This window comes from Amblyomma mixtum, chromosome 2 (assembly GCF_055824585.1).
Source record: "Amblyomma mixtum isolate Tamu chromosome 2, ASM5582458v1, whole genome shotgun sequence".
In the NCBI taxonomy this organism is placed as follows: Eukaryota; Metazoa; Arthropoda; class Arachnida; order Ixodida; family Ixodidae; genus Amblyomma; species Amblyomma mixtum.
In genome coordinates this window covers 86,508,521-86,524,472 of record NC_143013.1, presented here as the reverse complement: position 1 = coordinate 86,524,472, position 15,952 = coordinate 86,508,521, and the positions used below count along the sequence as shown (strand labels likewise).

Here is a 15,952-nt window from a genome sequence, read left to right as displayed (position 1 = left end):
CTCCTCCGTCTTACTCAGCCCCTTTGCAGGGGCCGGGAAAAGGCGGTGGATGTCGCTATAATGCGTTATAATTTCCTTGAATCGCAAGCTTCGAGACATCACATTGCACGCATTCTGAAATGGTCAGAGATCTCCCTCGCGTGGCATATGTCCTCTAGTTCAGGGCTCTCGTTATATGAAATACCCTTTTGCAATTCTGGCAAATCGAATCGCGCATCCTGACTGGTCCGCGCTAGCGAGTTCGTAAAAAAAAAAAAAGAATGCGCGGTTCTTTATGTTGTAACGTTAGCTCGCGAGTTAGCCAGCAGCTGTCGTAAAAACCCGCGGCGCCGTCTCTCTCTTTCTTCCAACGCGCTTTCTTTTCTTCTTGCCCAAAGATAGAGCTCTCCGCGCGCATTTGCATTTCGCGCTGACGGGTCAGGCGGCCAGCAGGCAAAAGTGGTTCCGGCGGCCAAGCACGCGGACAGCTTACGGGAGTGCAAGAAGCCGGGCGGGCCGCATGCCGTCGTCACACGTAGTGGCGGCTGGCGCGCGGCGCTTTGCGAATCGCGCTGCGGATCGGCCGGCGTCCTTGAGGGGGCCCGGCGCGCGGGGAACGTAAACGACAGAGCGCGCGCTGTGCTCAGCCCAGCGGTACGCGGCGGAGCTAGCGCGACCACACACACTACGCACACCTTCCGGAATCGCGACCCACGTGGTTCCGGCCGTGACGTGCGTAGATGGACGCCGCGCCGATGTGGGGTGCGGTTCGCTCGTCGCTCGCAGTCGCGTGTGGCCGCGTTTCGGAAGCCGTGATAGGCCGGTGACACGGGCGCCGAACTCCCCCGGATTCGAGCCTCGGGCACGCGGGACCCACGACACGGAGCCGTTTTGCGGAGTGACATCGTCTGTGTGTGTGTGTGTGTGCTGTGTGTGTTTAGTGGGTGCGCGCGCGTGTGTTCTACGGGCAGGGAGCGTGCGTTGTTGACTCGGCCGTGCGTGCGTGTGTGTATCGACGGCGCTCACGCGAGCTGAGAGCATCGAGCGGCCAGCGCGGGAGATTTGAAAGCAGCATGAGTAAGTGGGACATGGCGCTACGGCGTGCGTCGCGCGATTCGTGCTTGTACTGCATTGCGCTGTTCGTTTTGAGTGCACTCGGTATCTAAAAAGAGCCCTTGAATTCGTGTTCCTGATGGGTTCGCGAACAGGGATCGGCACGCCGAGCGTTCCGTCGTGCTCTTGTTTGAGTGGCAAGTGTTTTCGAGCCGCAGATGCGGTGCTGCCGAGAATGGAGGAAAGGTGCGGGCAGGTGGGTGGGTGGAGGTGATGGATTCAAGAATGACGCGGCTTGGCTGGAGAGTTCAATGGCTTCGCACGCGATTGTTTCCTACCGCGAGTGGCCCGGAGCTGAGGCTCGTCGGAGCCGTGTCGAGCGGTGGCGACGGAGGGCCGTGCTTGCGTCGCAAGATTAGGAGCTGCTCCGTTATCTGGGCGGGCAGGTGATAGCAAGGAGTGTTTTTATTTCTTTTGGCTCGCCAGCCTGTTGAACAATCGCTGGTTTGGGGCGAAATTGTCGATTGTGCGCACTGCAGTCTTTTCAGTATACTTGTCTCGGCTGGAGTGGTTTCGTCGGGAATGCAAGACCTTTCGAGATGCGCGTTTCGCTGTGCGAGGTTTTTTTTTTTTTTTGCTTTCTTTAGTTCATTCGGGGAGAACACATGTGTGCAGAGTCATGGATGGCCTCCTTAATAACTGGAGCTGCTGAAACAAGTGCACGAGCGTGTGTTGTGTGACAGCTGCTAAAATGACTGACAGAATGAAAGGCCGACTTCCTTCTGCAATCACAGCGTGTTAAAAAAAGAAGGCTATGTAGTAAAGTTTCCGTTCGTAAATGGAAAAAGAAAAAAATAATGCACTGTGCGCCTGGTAAAGTATAGGTATCCTCCGCTGATTGATAAGAACTAGAGGTATGCGAATGTTCGAGAGCCGCCGCGGTGGCTCAGCGGTTATGGTGCTCGGCTGCTGACCCAAAAGACGCGGGTTCGATCCCGGCCGCGGCGGCTAGAATTTCTTTGGAGGAGAAATTCTAGAGGCCCGTGTACTGTGCGATGTCGGTGCACGTTAAAGAACCCCAGGTGGTCGAAATTTCCGGAGCCCTCCACTACGGCGTCTCTCATAGCCTTAGTCGCTTTGGGACGTTAAACCCCAGAAACCAAAGACCGAATGTTCGAGAAATTTGAATAGCGAATTGAATATTATATTTGATTGCTCGAACCAACTAGTCTATATATGTTAAAAGTTATTCGAAACAAATCGAATATGTTCTCAACCTTTAGAATAATTGGCACAAGGTTCGATTAAGGCCCGCCATATTTTTCTCCAACGACGATTGTTCCAAAAAGAGGGCCCAAACCGAATACGCGTATCATCCTGTCCGGATCAGTATGCGTGGCATGAAGTGTTCAGCGCCGCGACGTAGTCCGTTCGTCGCCGACGTAGTGCTGATGCGTAGCCTGTAAGACTGGCTCAGGCAAGTTCATCAAACCCTACCTTCGTGCCTGATCTCTGAGGTCATGACTCGCGCATACATAGCATGTCACCCGTCTCGTGACCTGAGGTGTGACTCTAGCTTATTCTCTTTTGTCATCAAAAGCAAAACATAATTTTTCTATGCGTACAACTTGACGGTCATTGAGTTCTATTTATTTATTTGGTGCCTGCATCGCCGATAGGCCTTACAGTAGGGGTGTCACTTTTACATTCGCAAAAACAACAAATCATGCACTTGATACAACATTTGATACAACATTAATAACATGTGGCGGCAAAGCATTCCATTCGTGGACTGATCTCACAGAGAACGAATAATGGAGAACGTCACCTTTAAAAAGGAATTAATAAAGTTATAAATTAATAAAATTAGCCCCATTAATTAATTAAAATCAACTGCACACTTCGAGTTATCGATCAATTCCCTCTCGTCCTACCATGTGCTAGCCGTACCGGTTAGCTCTGTTGGTAGGGCGACTGCTCCGGTGAAGCGGTGGTCACGGGTTCGAACCCATGACCAGGACAAATGTTTCTTTAACCACGAAGTTTCTGTAGAAACTTTTCAGATTTAATCTGAAGCCGTATGGCTGCACTTGAGTGGGTGCCAATGAGTCATTACTCCCTTATTACAAATCTTTTCCACCTTGGGGGATTCCCCTAAACATTTTACCAAAGTTTTAAATTATTCTCCGCTCTCTTTGAAACATTGGACTGGGGCCGTAGGTACTTTTCTTTGTGTATAATAGTTTTAGAGTAATGCGCGTAATATTGTGCAAGAATTTCAACCTCAGATTTCTAACGCGATGCTAAGATTGCTTTTGCTTTCTGATATGCCAGGTGTCCGGTCGTAATTCCCGATAATAAGACGTACTGCCCTGCTGTACTGACTACTTTTTGCAATTTCTTAGTGGAGATTGGAGTTGCATCTTTTAGCAGCTATAGCTTTAACTCCGCAAGGCAAATCTAGTATGATTGCTCGTTCTGTACGAATATTCGCACAAGTAGCGAATTTTCATACAAATATTCGACACGCATTCAATTCGTTAGCGAAGCTACTCTATCGTATTCGATTCGGTTTGGAAAAAAACTACCGTTTGCACACCTCTAGACAGTATTGCAGAGTCATGGTTAATGACACGTGTCGGTGTTTGTGTTGCAGACGCCAGTTTTATGTGCGTTTACTCACCGCGATGCGAGTGCCAGCCAGTGTTGTGTGTGTGTGTGTGTGTGTGTCGACATCACCCTCGAAACTCATTGTATTATGCCATCATCAACCTTCTTTCGCACTTTCCTTTTCCTCGCCTTCCCTTTCCCCTGTGTGGGGTAGCAGGCCAGGGCTATGTTACCACTGGCCGACCGCTTCACCTTTTCCTCATTAAAATTCCTTTCTCTCTATCTCTTCAAGTATTGAATGACTCTGGTAATAGGCTTGGTTAACCCGCAACAGTGGGTTAGTTGTTACGGCGTTCGGCTGCTATTTACAAGAACGCGGAATTGAAATCCTACCCACGGCGGCCGCATTTCGAAGCTGAATGGAAAAGGTGTCCCTGCACCGTGCTAGATCCAAGAAGAGTTAAGATATTTTGGAACGCCTTTAAGTTACATGGCTTGTGTTCTGCATGGAAGGATCGATCGCAAGCATCTTTAGTTTGTCTTGTACAAAGGACAAGGTTTCGCGGAGTTTATAATTTAGGAGCTAAAGCAGATAGATATAGGGCACATCGCGTTTGTAGGAAGCCACAACTCGCCATACTTTCCCGTTTCGCCCTCATACAATCCTCTCTGCGGCAGACTGTGGTTGTTGGTTGGATGCAGTGCATGTTTGTTTGTGCGACCTGACATCGGGAGCGGCAGTACTATGCCCGTCAGGTGTGTATGTATATGCATGCGTGACCTAGCCTTGGGAGTGGTAACCAGAGCTCCTGGGAGCTGCGCATGGTTACGACTCTCACGGCTCGGTAGCGCGCTCATGAGCATATTCATTCTTCTTTGGCTTTTTTTTTGCTACCGGTTGTACATTTATGTGCCGTCTATACCCGTTAAAAGGGACAAGATAGCAAATTGTTAACTGTCACTATCACCGCGCACAAAATAAAAATAAGCGGAAGTCGGTAGGAGCCTTATATTGGCCTGTAGAGTAGTTTACGTAGACATCGTATATGTGCATAAATAAATCTTGTGTTGGTTAAGACAGAACTAATTTCGTTCGCCACGTACTTAGTCTGAGTACTTTGGTCGGTTATGCTGCTTATTGATTTATTGGGGCTTAACGTCCCAAAGCGACTCAGGCTATGAGGGACGCCGTAGTGGAGGGCTCCGGAAATTTCGACCACCTGGGGTTCTTTAACGTGCACTGACGTCGCACAGTACACGGGCCTCTACAATTTCGCCTCCATCGAAATTCAGCCACCGCGGCCGGGATGGAACCCGCGTCTTTCGGGCCAGCAGCCGAGCGCCGTAACCGCTGAGCCACCGCGGCGGGGTCGGTTATGCTACTCATATTTCAGGGTGTACGTACATATGACAGTGCACTTCGCGGGGATATCGATCTATAAATAAGCGAGGACGATGGTATCTCCTCCAAAGTAGTGATCTGCTGGCCTGCCTTCTCCGCTGGTAACCTTTTAACGCGATTTCTGTGACGGTGAACGGTGTATCCGAATAAACCGGAAATCGCGACATTTACGGCAAGTTTCTTGGTGCCCACATGTTCTTCTTTGTAAAAAGCTATAATTTGGAACAGTTTTTGTCGTCTTTTCAGAAGAGGTCGTGACTAGAACGGCTGGGGCGTAATACAGTATAGACTTGTCTAAGATACATCTCGACCCGATGCCTGAGTTGGTTAAAGTCAAATTTTTTTTCGTACGTTCATTCCGGCCGTCACATATTCTCGTCTCATAGAAGTTTCGTGTCCCGAACACCCAGTCTCAAGAAAACGTGTTGTTCACGGTTCTCGTTTCATTTTTAAGCGCGAGATGCTCTCAGGCATAGTCTGATATTTCGCTTACGCTAAATGCAAGCAACGGTTCGTTGACCTTGAAACAAAACACTGCCTTCCTCGCAAAGAAATTTTAACAGGCGAAGTTTCTGCTCGTAACAGAAGGGAAAAAAAGGGTTTAATTCCGTACGAAAGACACATTCGGTGGACATGTTCAAGCGCACCGTTGCGCTGGAGCCCCAAGTATGAAGCGCGATAAGGGGGAAGGGGCGTATTCCGGTTCTGAAGAGATTGGTATTCGGGGAGTAGTGAAAACATACTCGAAGCTGTAGCGAGAGCTGAAGATAAGAATGGACTCGACCAACTCGCTGAGTAAGCCCCCGAGGAATGACAGCCGGAGCGTCAGAGACTGCCTGTGAGATAACCAGGATGTAGCTTTCTCGGAGCCACTGCTGCCGTTCGAGTAAAAAAAAAAAAAAATGAATTCTTTGGGAGGTCCCTGTAAATCGAGACGTTGAGAATGGAATAGACTTTCCTGCTGGCGTAGTTACGAAGTATGTAGAAAAACAAAAAACAAGCACTTAAGATCAAGACCTTCTAGATCAAGATCACTGTTTTGAAGGCGGCTTTCGCAAGCCGAGTGCCTTTGAATACGGTCTCATTCCCTTTTCGCTTTCCGGACACACTGAAATCGGACCCACGTGACGGCCGAGACTCGGCCTGGTCAATCAGGCACCTTTATTTTGTTTTTGCCCACCCCTTATGTAATACTCCTACCGGGGTCTTTAAGGTAACAAAATGCTAAATCTGCTAATACTGCTATCGGACTAATAATATCAGAAAAGAAGAGCACTCTACCACGACTATCGCCGCCTACCAATATACCAATAATATATCAATAATACTACTATCGAACTAATATCACAAGACGTGCCGACGACCCAACAAAGCAAAACAGTGAGTCTACCCTTACAAGAAAAGTTTTAGACAGTCTATAGTGTGTCTATAGACGTCTGTCTATGAAGTCTGTAGACTGTCTATAGACAAATCATAGAGAACAGTCTATAGGCAATACAAATGCCATAGACAGTCTATAGACAATCTATAGATTTATGGCCATACTCTTTCAGTAGACTTTTATCTATAGACAGTCTATAGACTCGGAATAGACAAAAAGAAATATCTATAGGAAGTCAATAAAGTCAATAACAAGTCTATAGACTGTCTATAGACCATTTTTATAAGGGACAGAGCCTGGGACACCGACAGAGCTGCGCACAAATTCCGCATTTGGAGAATCGTAATTCTCCTTAGAATTTTTCTTTAATTAGAGGTGATGGTGCATGCATGTAGTACTTCTCAGATATTTTTCAGCAGACCTCGATGCATATCCTCCTTTCCACTGAGCAGGGAGCATGGTAGACCACGCGCTGTTATCTCGCACTTCACGAAAGAATTCCAATTTCAAAACACCCGTAGCTATACACAAAGTAGCCGCTTTGACGGCTGAAGTGCGGACGAAACCGCTTCGCCGGCCGCTTGGCAGGCACAACAAAGTGTAAATGTCGCAGAGTCACGCCTTTCTGAAGCTGCTGCGTATACAAGGGCCACACGCAGCCTGTGTCCACAGAATGGGAGGGGGACCCTTATAAAAATTGTCTATAGACTTCTTATTGACTGTATTGACTTCCTAAAAATATTGATTTTTGTCTATTCATAGCCTATAGACTGTCTATAGACAAAAGTCTACTAAAAGTGTATGGGCATAAATCTATAGATTGTCTATAGACTGTCTATGGCATTTGTATTGCCTATAGACTTTTGTTTCTAGCCAGTCTATAAACTTGATGGACAGAAGTCTATAGACATTCTATAGACTGTCTAAAACTTTTTTTTGTAAGGGAAGGTCCCGTGTCGTCGTCGTCGGCGTCGTTGGCCGCGAGGGAAAAAACCCGATGGAAGCAAAGAACATAAAAATTGAGCTGGAAAGAACATTTGGTTAGCTTGCGTGGGAATCGAACCGAGGACATTCGAATTGCGAGACGGGCACGCACGGTACTCATAGACAACGAAGGCTCGTTCGTTCAAGCTGAATAAGGGTGGACCTAGTGAATGCGTTGTGGTCATTGAGTTGGAGTAGCGTCTTAGAGACGTGTACTGATGCGTATGAGCAATTATGAGCATGCTAATTTGGAATTAGGTAATTGAGTAGGCGATGCGAATGGGACCTTACAACGCTGTCGCGTTCTACTCTTGAAAGTAAAGCTTTTTCGACGGTAACTGCGCACCGAGACGACGAAATAGCATTCCAAAAGTACTTGATGCAGGGCTTGTTGGTTCATGTTACAATAAGCAGCGCAGAAAAGGGCACACACACACAGGAAAGGACAGAAAGACACGGACAGTAAGAGCGCCAACTACCAACAGAGTTTATTGCGGAATACAGGTTCTTTTATACGCCAGTACATTATCATATGCCGAACAAGACAAGAGGAAAACAACATAGTCATGATTTATCTACACGCCAGATCATTATCACACACAGCACAAGTCACAAAATTTGAGAACATGAAAAACCTAATATCTAATGTGACAATCTACGAGCGGCAATAAACTCTGTTGGTAATTGGCGCTCGTACTGTCCGTGTATTTCTGTCCTTTCCTGTGTGTGTGCCCTTTTTTGCGCTGTTAAAATATTGTAAATAGCATTCGTAGGGAAAGCGCATAAAGACCTCACCTTCTGCGGTTGTACGAATCATCAGGTGGTCGCGCCACATGTACTTTGTCTTTATGCAATTTTCTCACTTATTAAATGTTTGTATTCGCTAAAAAAACTACATATTTGCTGCCCCGCGACGCTAATCTATCAGTCTAGCTTGACTTAGTATTCCCCTTTAGTCTACTTTGAAACAAGCGCACTTAAGTCACGATAACATTTCCGCTCTAATGCGTCTCCGTTCGTAATTCAAAGTTTTTGACATCAAGTTTTCTCCTTAACATCATTTGGGAACTTCCAAATTTCAATTGCGTCGGTAGCAAAAAAATTCGCTGTGGCTTAGCTTGTTTAAGCCCGGTAATTGCGAAAGCAATATCCGTACCTACGCCATGGTACAGCTGGTAGTGTAGCTGGTGGTGGTGCTTGTGGTTAGACTTGTGGTGATGCATCGGTTATACAATCCAATCCCATCCAATCCAATCCAATTCAATCCACTCCACTCCACTCCAATCCAATCCACTTCTATCCAATTCATTCCAATCAACTTCTATCCAATCAAATCCAATCTAATCTAATATAATCTAATGCAATCCAATCTAATCTATTCCAGTCCAATCCAGTCCAATCTAATCTAATCCAATCTAATGCAATCAAGGTCAATGGTGGTCACCGCCGCGGCACGGCAAAGGCGTGAAAGTGCAAGTAGTATTGCTTTGGTGGTCACCGCCGCGGCACGGGAAAGGCGTGAAAGTGCAAGTAGTATTGCTTTCGCAATAAAAGATATCGCTACACATCACTGCGTTTCACATAGGTTGCGTAACCTCAAGCACTGCCTGGGCGAACTGAGCCGCAATCGGAATGTGCAAGTTGCAGGCCGACTTTACTGCGCAACTTCACACGTTTCATTGCGTGTATGCGGAGATGGTTTTTTCGTGAGTGGTCGCGGATTAGCTTGTGTACGCGTGGGAAGTGATGCCTTGTTCCCGGTTCGATGAAATGTGCATAGCGTGGCCGTGGCGAATACATTGGCTTGCTTCGTCTTTCACTGTAGTCTGCTACGGAGGGAGTGAACGAAGAAACCACGCACGAATAGTGCATGCAAGTGTTAGCGGCGAGATTTCTTGGCAAACGTCGATTGTGAACTGCGTTTTTACGTTATTGAGTCACGTTTTGGTCGTTTTGGAGGAAGTACTGCGCCGTTAACTAGTTTACGTAGAAGCGAGAAAAGATAACATAAACGTGACGGTCATTCTCAATAGATGTACGCTTTTTCACGTGTGCTTGCGTGATCTCCGCGAGCTAAGAGTACTTGGAAGAACGAAAGAAACCTTGAACACGCGCTGCTGTAATTTACCGGTTTACCATTTAAAAGATGGCCGCAGTGTGGAGTAAGTTATATAACGGCTCTGTAGGACTTCGAAAAGTGTAGCGAACAAGATTTAGTGCAGAGTCTGTAGCAATTTTTTTTCGAGCAGAAAATTAATTCGCGTAACAGCGCTAATCTGAAGTGTGCACTAAAAGTATCGTTCAATGAGTGGGTATCTCAGGGACTCGTCTGCTGCCTTTAAAGGTGCACTTAGAGGAATCCGAACTCGTCGTTTTGCCGCGGGAACTCGTTCTACGCGCTTCGAGCATTCTATTAATTATTATCCTGTGCGGCTGATTTCTCTATTCAATCGAATTAAACGTCCCGGCTCCTGTCTTTTCTTTTTGAGCGCACCTCCGAAAGTAGGAGTCGACCAACGCGTGGAATCCCTTTCAGCCATCTGCGAGGCAGCTTCGCTTTCGATTTTATTTTATTTTTTAGGTTTCCGTGAATAAGTAGTTTGTCACAGTCTACATAGCCGCAAATTAGGCCCACTGAAATAAATATACACGTGGACTATTTGCTTTCGCCGGCCGTTATGTATCACTCCGCCGATCGCGGTGCGACAAGCCGCCAGGGGACTGGCTGAAAGGCACTCCGCGCGTTGACTGACTCCTCCTCTTTTCGGCGGTGAATAAAAAAAAAAGGCAGGAGCCGGGACGTTTAATTCGATTTAATAGGGAAATAGGCCGCACAGGACAATAATTCGAAGCGTCTAAGAATGCTCGGAGCGTGCAGATCAAGTTCCCGCCCTAAAAAGACGAGCTCAGAATCCTCTTAGTGCACCTGTAACGCTATCGTCATCTTTCTGCTCCTCCTCCTTCACTTGCTGTCTTTTCCCTTTCCCTTCTCGTTGTGCTTGATGTCTGTCCAGATCTGCGGGTTTGTCAGACCGGCCTCCAGACCCTTCCTTTCCATAAACTCTACCTTTCTCCCCACGTCCTGTCTGTGTGTCGCTCAGGGTTGGGTTAGGATAGGATAGGATAGGATAGGATAGAACAGGACAGGACAGGACAGGACAGGACAGGACAGGATAGGATAACTTTATTTGGCTCCAGCACAAGTTTTTTTAATGCGGTCAGATGAGTCCATCCGCAACGGTCGGTTGCCCCTATTCCAGGGCTCCGCTGGATGCTGCCGTCAGCTGAGCTCGCCGTATCAAACCGATCTGGTCATCGCGGCAGTCTAACTACCGAGCATCCAACGTCAACGACCTTGAGGAATCTCTGCCAGTACCTCAGGAATACTCGGTCATACTCAACAACTACAAAGGCAGCAGGATGCGGTACCCACCACCGCACAAATCTTTAAACAAAGAAGAGGCTGTCACATGGAGACAACTTCAAACGGGGTCATATCCAAATCTAAACACACTTAAGTAAAATTCACCCCACACTTTACGCACACAATTGTCCGTGGTGCCATGAAAAACCTACACTGTATCGCATAACATGGGCATGTCAAAAAGTCGACGTCGTCCCAGTTATACAAAACCCAAGTGTGCAGCAATGGGAGGGTATGCTCTCTAGCGACTGCCGCGATGACGAGGGTTGGGGAAATATTTCCGTCTCGGAAAGACTTCGCGAGTAGACATAACGCGTCTGTTCTGACGACCACTAGAATTCAATACGGAAAACGATTATTCCTTACTGCAGCAGGGGCTCAGGTCTCTAGACACTGGAGCCCCTGCAGCGTCCATACCCATAAATTGTGGACGTCGTTGGAGTGATTTAATGCGCCCTCTGCCATTTGAACATGTGCGAGCTGATAGTCCGCATTGCTCGCCATTGCCGCCTAAATACGCTGAAGCGAGTGCGCTTCGATATTCTTTGTACGACAAATCATCAAAACCACGATTGAAGCCATCCAATGCAAGCGGACCACGTTATGGGTGACTGTGTGGGGAAGTGGGGATGTAGTTAACCTTTGGGCACATCTTTATGCCAAAGAAATCCTCGACTACCGCTCATGAATACTCTTACGCTGGTGAAAAAAATAAAATAGAGATTGACTTTCGAATTAGCGAGGTTAATTTTAGGGTTTCAGTCGTGGGTGGCGTACGCCTTGCTTACCCGTATTCGCCCCATTCCGTTATCATTGCTGTGTCGCCCAACCGCTACTGCATTCACCGGTGGGGCAAAATCTTATCACGGCGAACTGTCGCGTTCTTTGCATGTCGGTTGATTGCCGCCTGTTTTGTGTGTTTTTTTTCTCGCATTCGCACGGCTGAGTTTTACGTCGTTAACTGTTCCGTACACGGTGTATGCTGTAGAGCACCGCTCTAAAGAGGAACGAAAACAACAGGGTCGGCGGACTCTGTGTATGGAGCGGAATAACTGCCTCTGCGACATCCTCTAGGCATCTGGCGTTCGGCTGGGGAAACTCCGCGCATGCGCAGTCTGCTTTTCGGGCTATCCCCAGGTCGGGTTGTACACCTACACTGTCGGCTGTGCCAGCGGTGCGCTTAGTGCTTTATGTGTAGTAAAACTGTTCTTTATTGTTATTTTTTTTTTAAATCGTGGACAACTGGAAGGCTCGTTCATATTGCCCTGATTTCCTCTGCGTACGCCCGACAAATCATCTCGCGCTTGTGATGTAGGTTGTGATTACTCCGCACACCTTTCTTGTCTGTCATCTGCATTTTTTGTTCTCTTATCTCTTCTCCATTTTTTTCCCTTCTTCTCTTTCTCGCTTAGCGAAGCTTAATCGGTTCGGTTAATATCCCTGCCTTTCCTCTCCTTCTTTATATACCTCTCTTATTGAAGCTGCCGCTTCTTTTCCTCTCGGCAACCACCATGCAATCTGAGGATTCTTTCCAGCTGTAGGCATGGCTAGCGTGCTGTAAGCGCAGTTGCGCTCGGTAAATACACTGGAGGTGAATGCGCATGCGGTTAGCGGTCCGTACGTGACGAATACGCCGTGATGCATAGCACACGAAATACGCAGGGACACTTTTTTTTTTTCGCGGCTGTATGGATGGTCTTCCGGCATAATTCCGACCGCATATAACGTTTCCGCGCCATATGCGAGTGGATCTTGCCAGCACTCATAGGTCGGCCCACTCACTCGTGAGTGCACTCATCTCGCCTCTCTCACACTCGCGTCTGTGTGAGTGGTTGTGTGAGTGTGATTGAGTGGACGTGAGTTTCAGTAGAGATGAGTGTGGGTGCGGGTGAGGGAATGTGAGTGTGAGCGAGTGAGTGGATGTGAGTGTGTGAGTGGCCATGAATCTGAGTGAGCAGGTGTGAGTGGGTGTGAGTGTGAGTGAGTGGATGTGAATGGAGATGAGCGGGGAGTGGACGTGAGTGATGAGTGGATGTGAATGTAAGTGTGAGTGGCCATGAATGTGAGAGTGAGCAGGTGTGAGTGGGTGTGAGTGTGAGAAGAGGTGAGTGTGAGTGAGTGGATGTGAATGGAGATGAGCGGGGAGCGGACATGAGCGATGGGCGGATGTGAGTGTAAGTGTGAGTGGCCATGAATGTGAGAGTGAGCAGGTGTGAGTGGGTGTGAGTGTGAGAAGAGGTGAGTGTGAGTGAGTGGATGTGAATGGAGATGAGCGGGGAGCGGACATGAGCGATGGGCGGATGTGAGTGTAAGTGTGAGTGGCCATGAATGTGAGAGTGAGCAGGTGTCAGTGGGTGTGAGTGTGAGTAGAGGTGAGCGTGAGTGAGTGGATGTGAATGGAGATGAGCGGGGAGTGGACATGAGTGTCGACGTGGGTGGCCATGAGTGGCTCTGAGTGGTTTTGAGTGGATAGGAGTGGACGTGAGTCGCAAGTGGATGTCTGTTGCGCGTGGATCCGACAGCGAAGTTTGCCGCGTGTGTTTCGCAGCAACTGTATCCGATTTGTTAATTTCATGTTGTTGACAGCTGAAGGAATCAAATATTCATTAGAGGACGTTCGAAGGTGAGACAGCATGAGGCATCATGCCGGTATCTTTGGACGACCGGAGCAGAGGATTCCGCTGTTGCGGGAATGACAGTCTCATTGCCGTTCGCCTTACCAGTTGACCGTTGGCATGGGCGCAGGCCCTTCGCGGGTGCAGTGAGCCGCTATAGGTTGCGTCAGATCCTTTGATGGAATTTCGCACTGCCACTGCTAGAAAGGTAGATGCCTCTTGTCACGCCTCCTACACGGCTTGAGCTCATATATATACGCAGAGTTCTGAAACGACGACTGTCCGCTTCTCGGCAACAACTAGCGTAAGGTGGGATATCGAGTACTACAGTGGTCGCTTAGGTTTTTTCAGTGCCCAGGTGTGTGCATTGTGGAGCTCTGCTCTGTCTGTAACTTTTTTATTAGACCGGACCCGGAGCCGGAAGTGCCTTCCATTGCCCAAGCGAAGAACTCGATCGCTCGATGTTTTCAAATACCCTCTCGATTTTCCACGCCGCGAAAAGTATTCATAGTTGCCACTTGCGTCCAATATGTTCATGTAGGCTTACCGACACGTCATCCTTACCGAAGCTCATTATTGTTACTTAGGCACCGTTCGAAAACACGCCTAAGCATCTTAGCTGGCACTAAACAGGCACTTATCGTCTCATCAGCAAGTAGGGAGCACTCGCGAGTAACATCGGTTCGCGACATGGAAGATGCGTGATAAGTGACCACTTCCTTCGAACATAGGAACTGTGAAAATTGGCCTAAGAGCCTGACAGAGCCCCGGGCGGCTCACCACCGCATCTGTGCGACCCAGACTATGCTAGGGGAGCCATGAGCGTAGTCTGCCGCGGCAGTAAATCTCTCATCCCCTCCGCTGTCGACAAACAAGGAAACAGTGAGTGAACGTGAATGTGAGTGGGTGGTCGTGAGTGCGAATGAGCGGACATGAGCGTGAGTGAGTGGTTGTGAGTGTGAATGGACATGAGTGTGAGTGAGTGGCTTTGAGTGCGAGTGGTCATGAGTTCACGCGAGTGTGTAGTTGTCAGTGCGAGTGGTCATGAGTGTGAGGTAGTGGCTGTGAATGTGAATGGACAGGAGTGTGAGTGAGTGCTGTGAGTGGGTCATGGGTGTGGGTGAGTGGATGCGGGTGCGAGGGGCTGTGAGTGTGACTGAGTCACCCCTCATGGTGCCCAGGTATGCTATAGTCGGATACAACTTAAGTCTGCAGTGAAGCTCCGCCCACATTCAGGACCGCCGCACAGAATTCCTCCACGACAAAAAAGTAGTCCGTTGTTAAAACTTTTCTTCTTACCTGAACAAGAAGTCAGTCACAAGAAAAAAAAATTATAAGCTCTGGAATTTTGATAACGGGCTGGATTAATAAAGCCAAACATTAAAAAGCTGATTTCGTTTGCTGTTGTGATTGGCTAGCGGAGTAATACAAGACGCCGCGGACCGTGGCCCAGTGTTAAAAACTGTTTTTTTTTTTAAAGTTGTATCCTACTATAGTACTCAACTAGGGGACGGAAACTTGGAGGCTAAAGAAAAGGCTGGAAATAAGGTTCAGGACAGCACAGCGAGCTGGAAAGAAAAATGATAACCCGTGTAACGTGTGACAGGAAGAGAGCAGAATGAGTCAGGGAACACAAGCGAGTTTATTGATATCATAGTTTAAACCAAGGGTAGAAATGGGCATGGGCAGGGCATTTAATGTGAATGCAAAATAAATGATGATCCCTGAGCGCAGCGGAATTTGTTGTGATGTTGTGTTGGGTTTAATGGCACATAGGCGGCAGTGGAATGGATTTCAGAAAGTCAGGAGGGCGGATGAAATCAGAAAGTTTGCGATGATAAGGCGGCCGAAGTTGGCACAGAACAGAGTTAATTGCAGGGATTTGGGGGAGGCCTTTGTCCTGCAGTGGTCGTGGTTAGGTTTATAATGAGAATGATTACGTTTTGTATAGGTCGCAAGAAGCGAGATATTAACTTAGGGCGCGGCACATAAAGAAAATGTTCGCCCCGGGCATTGTGCGTGGCGCTCGGCTAATCACACGACAGAGTCTGCCTCTCTGTTATCATATTTTAACCATATGCTCTTGAACGCATTCTGCTTACCTGCCAGGGTCCAGGGGAGGAAGCCGACCCGGTCACTTGTGCTATCATTAGTCTTGTGACGCTGCTAACGACGTTTACGACGTGAAGGGTGGCATAAGGCCAAAGGAAACGCAGGGGAAAGCTGCAAGGCTAGTCTGGGGAGTAGTATGTACGCGAACGGAAAGCATCGGAAACAAAAGTAAAAATATATAAAAAAAGCGTCGCAATCTTTTTCCATGCATTAGACGTAGTGGTCGGCGGCGTCGAACACTACGCGTTTGCGATGGTTGTGTGGGAGCTGCAAATAGTATACAGCTAAGAGGCCAAGATTGCGTCGTGTCTGGTTATATAGAGGCTGCAGGTGGACTGAAAGGTAATAAGTGAGCTGCTTAGCTTTGAAGATAGTGAAAGCAGCTTTCGCGG

At 48.0% G+C, this 15,952-nt stretch overlaps 1 protein-coding gene across 1 annotated transcript in view; it reads left to right on the top strand.

The window, feature by feature from the left end:
• The first annotated feature begins 463 nt into the window (after positions 1-463).
• The window catches only part of LOC149360010 (rho GTPase-activating protein 18-like), a 235,751-nt gene continuing 220,262 nt past the window's right edge, over positions 464-15,952 (top strand). Inside the window, exon 1 of the mRNA XM_089572127.1 lies at positions 464-1,056. Coding sequence (XP_089428253.1) covers positions 1,053-1,056 — 4 coding nt within the window. The 5' untranslated portion in view covers positions 464-1,052. The remainder of the gene's footprint in view (positions 1,057-15,952) is intronic.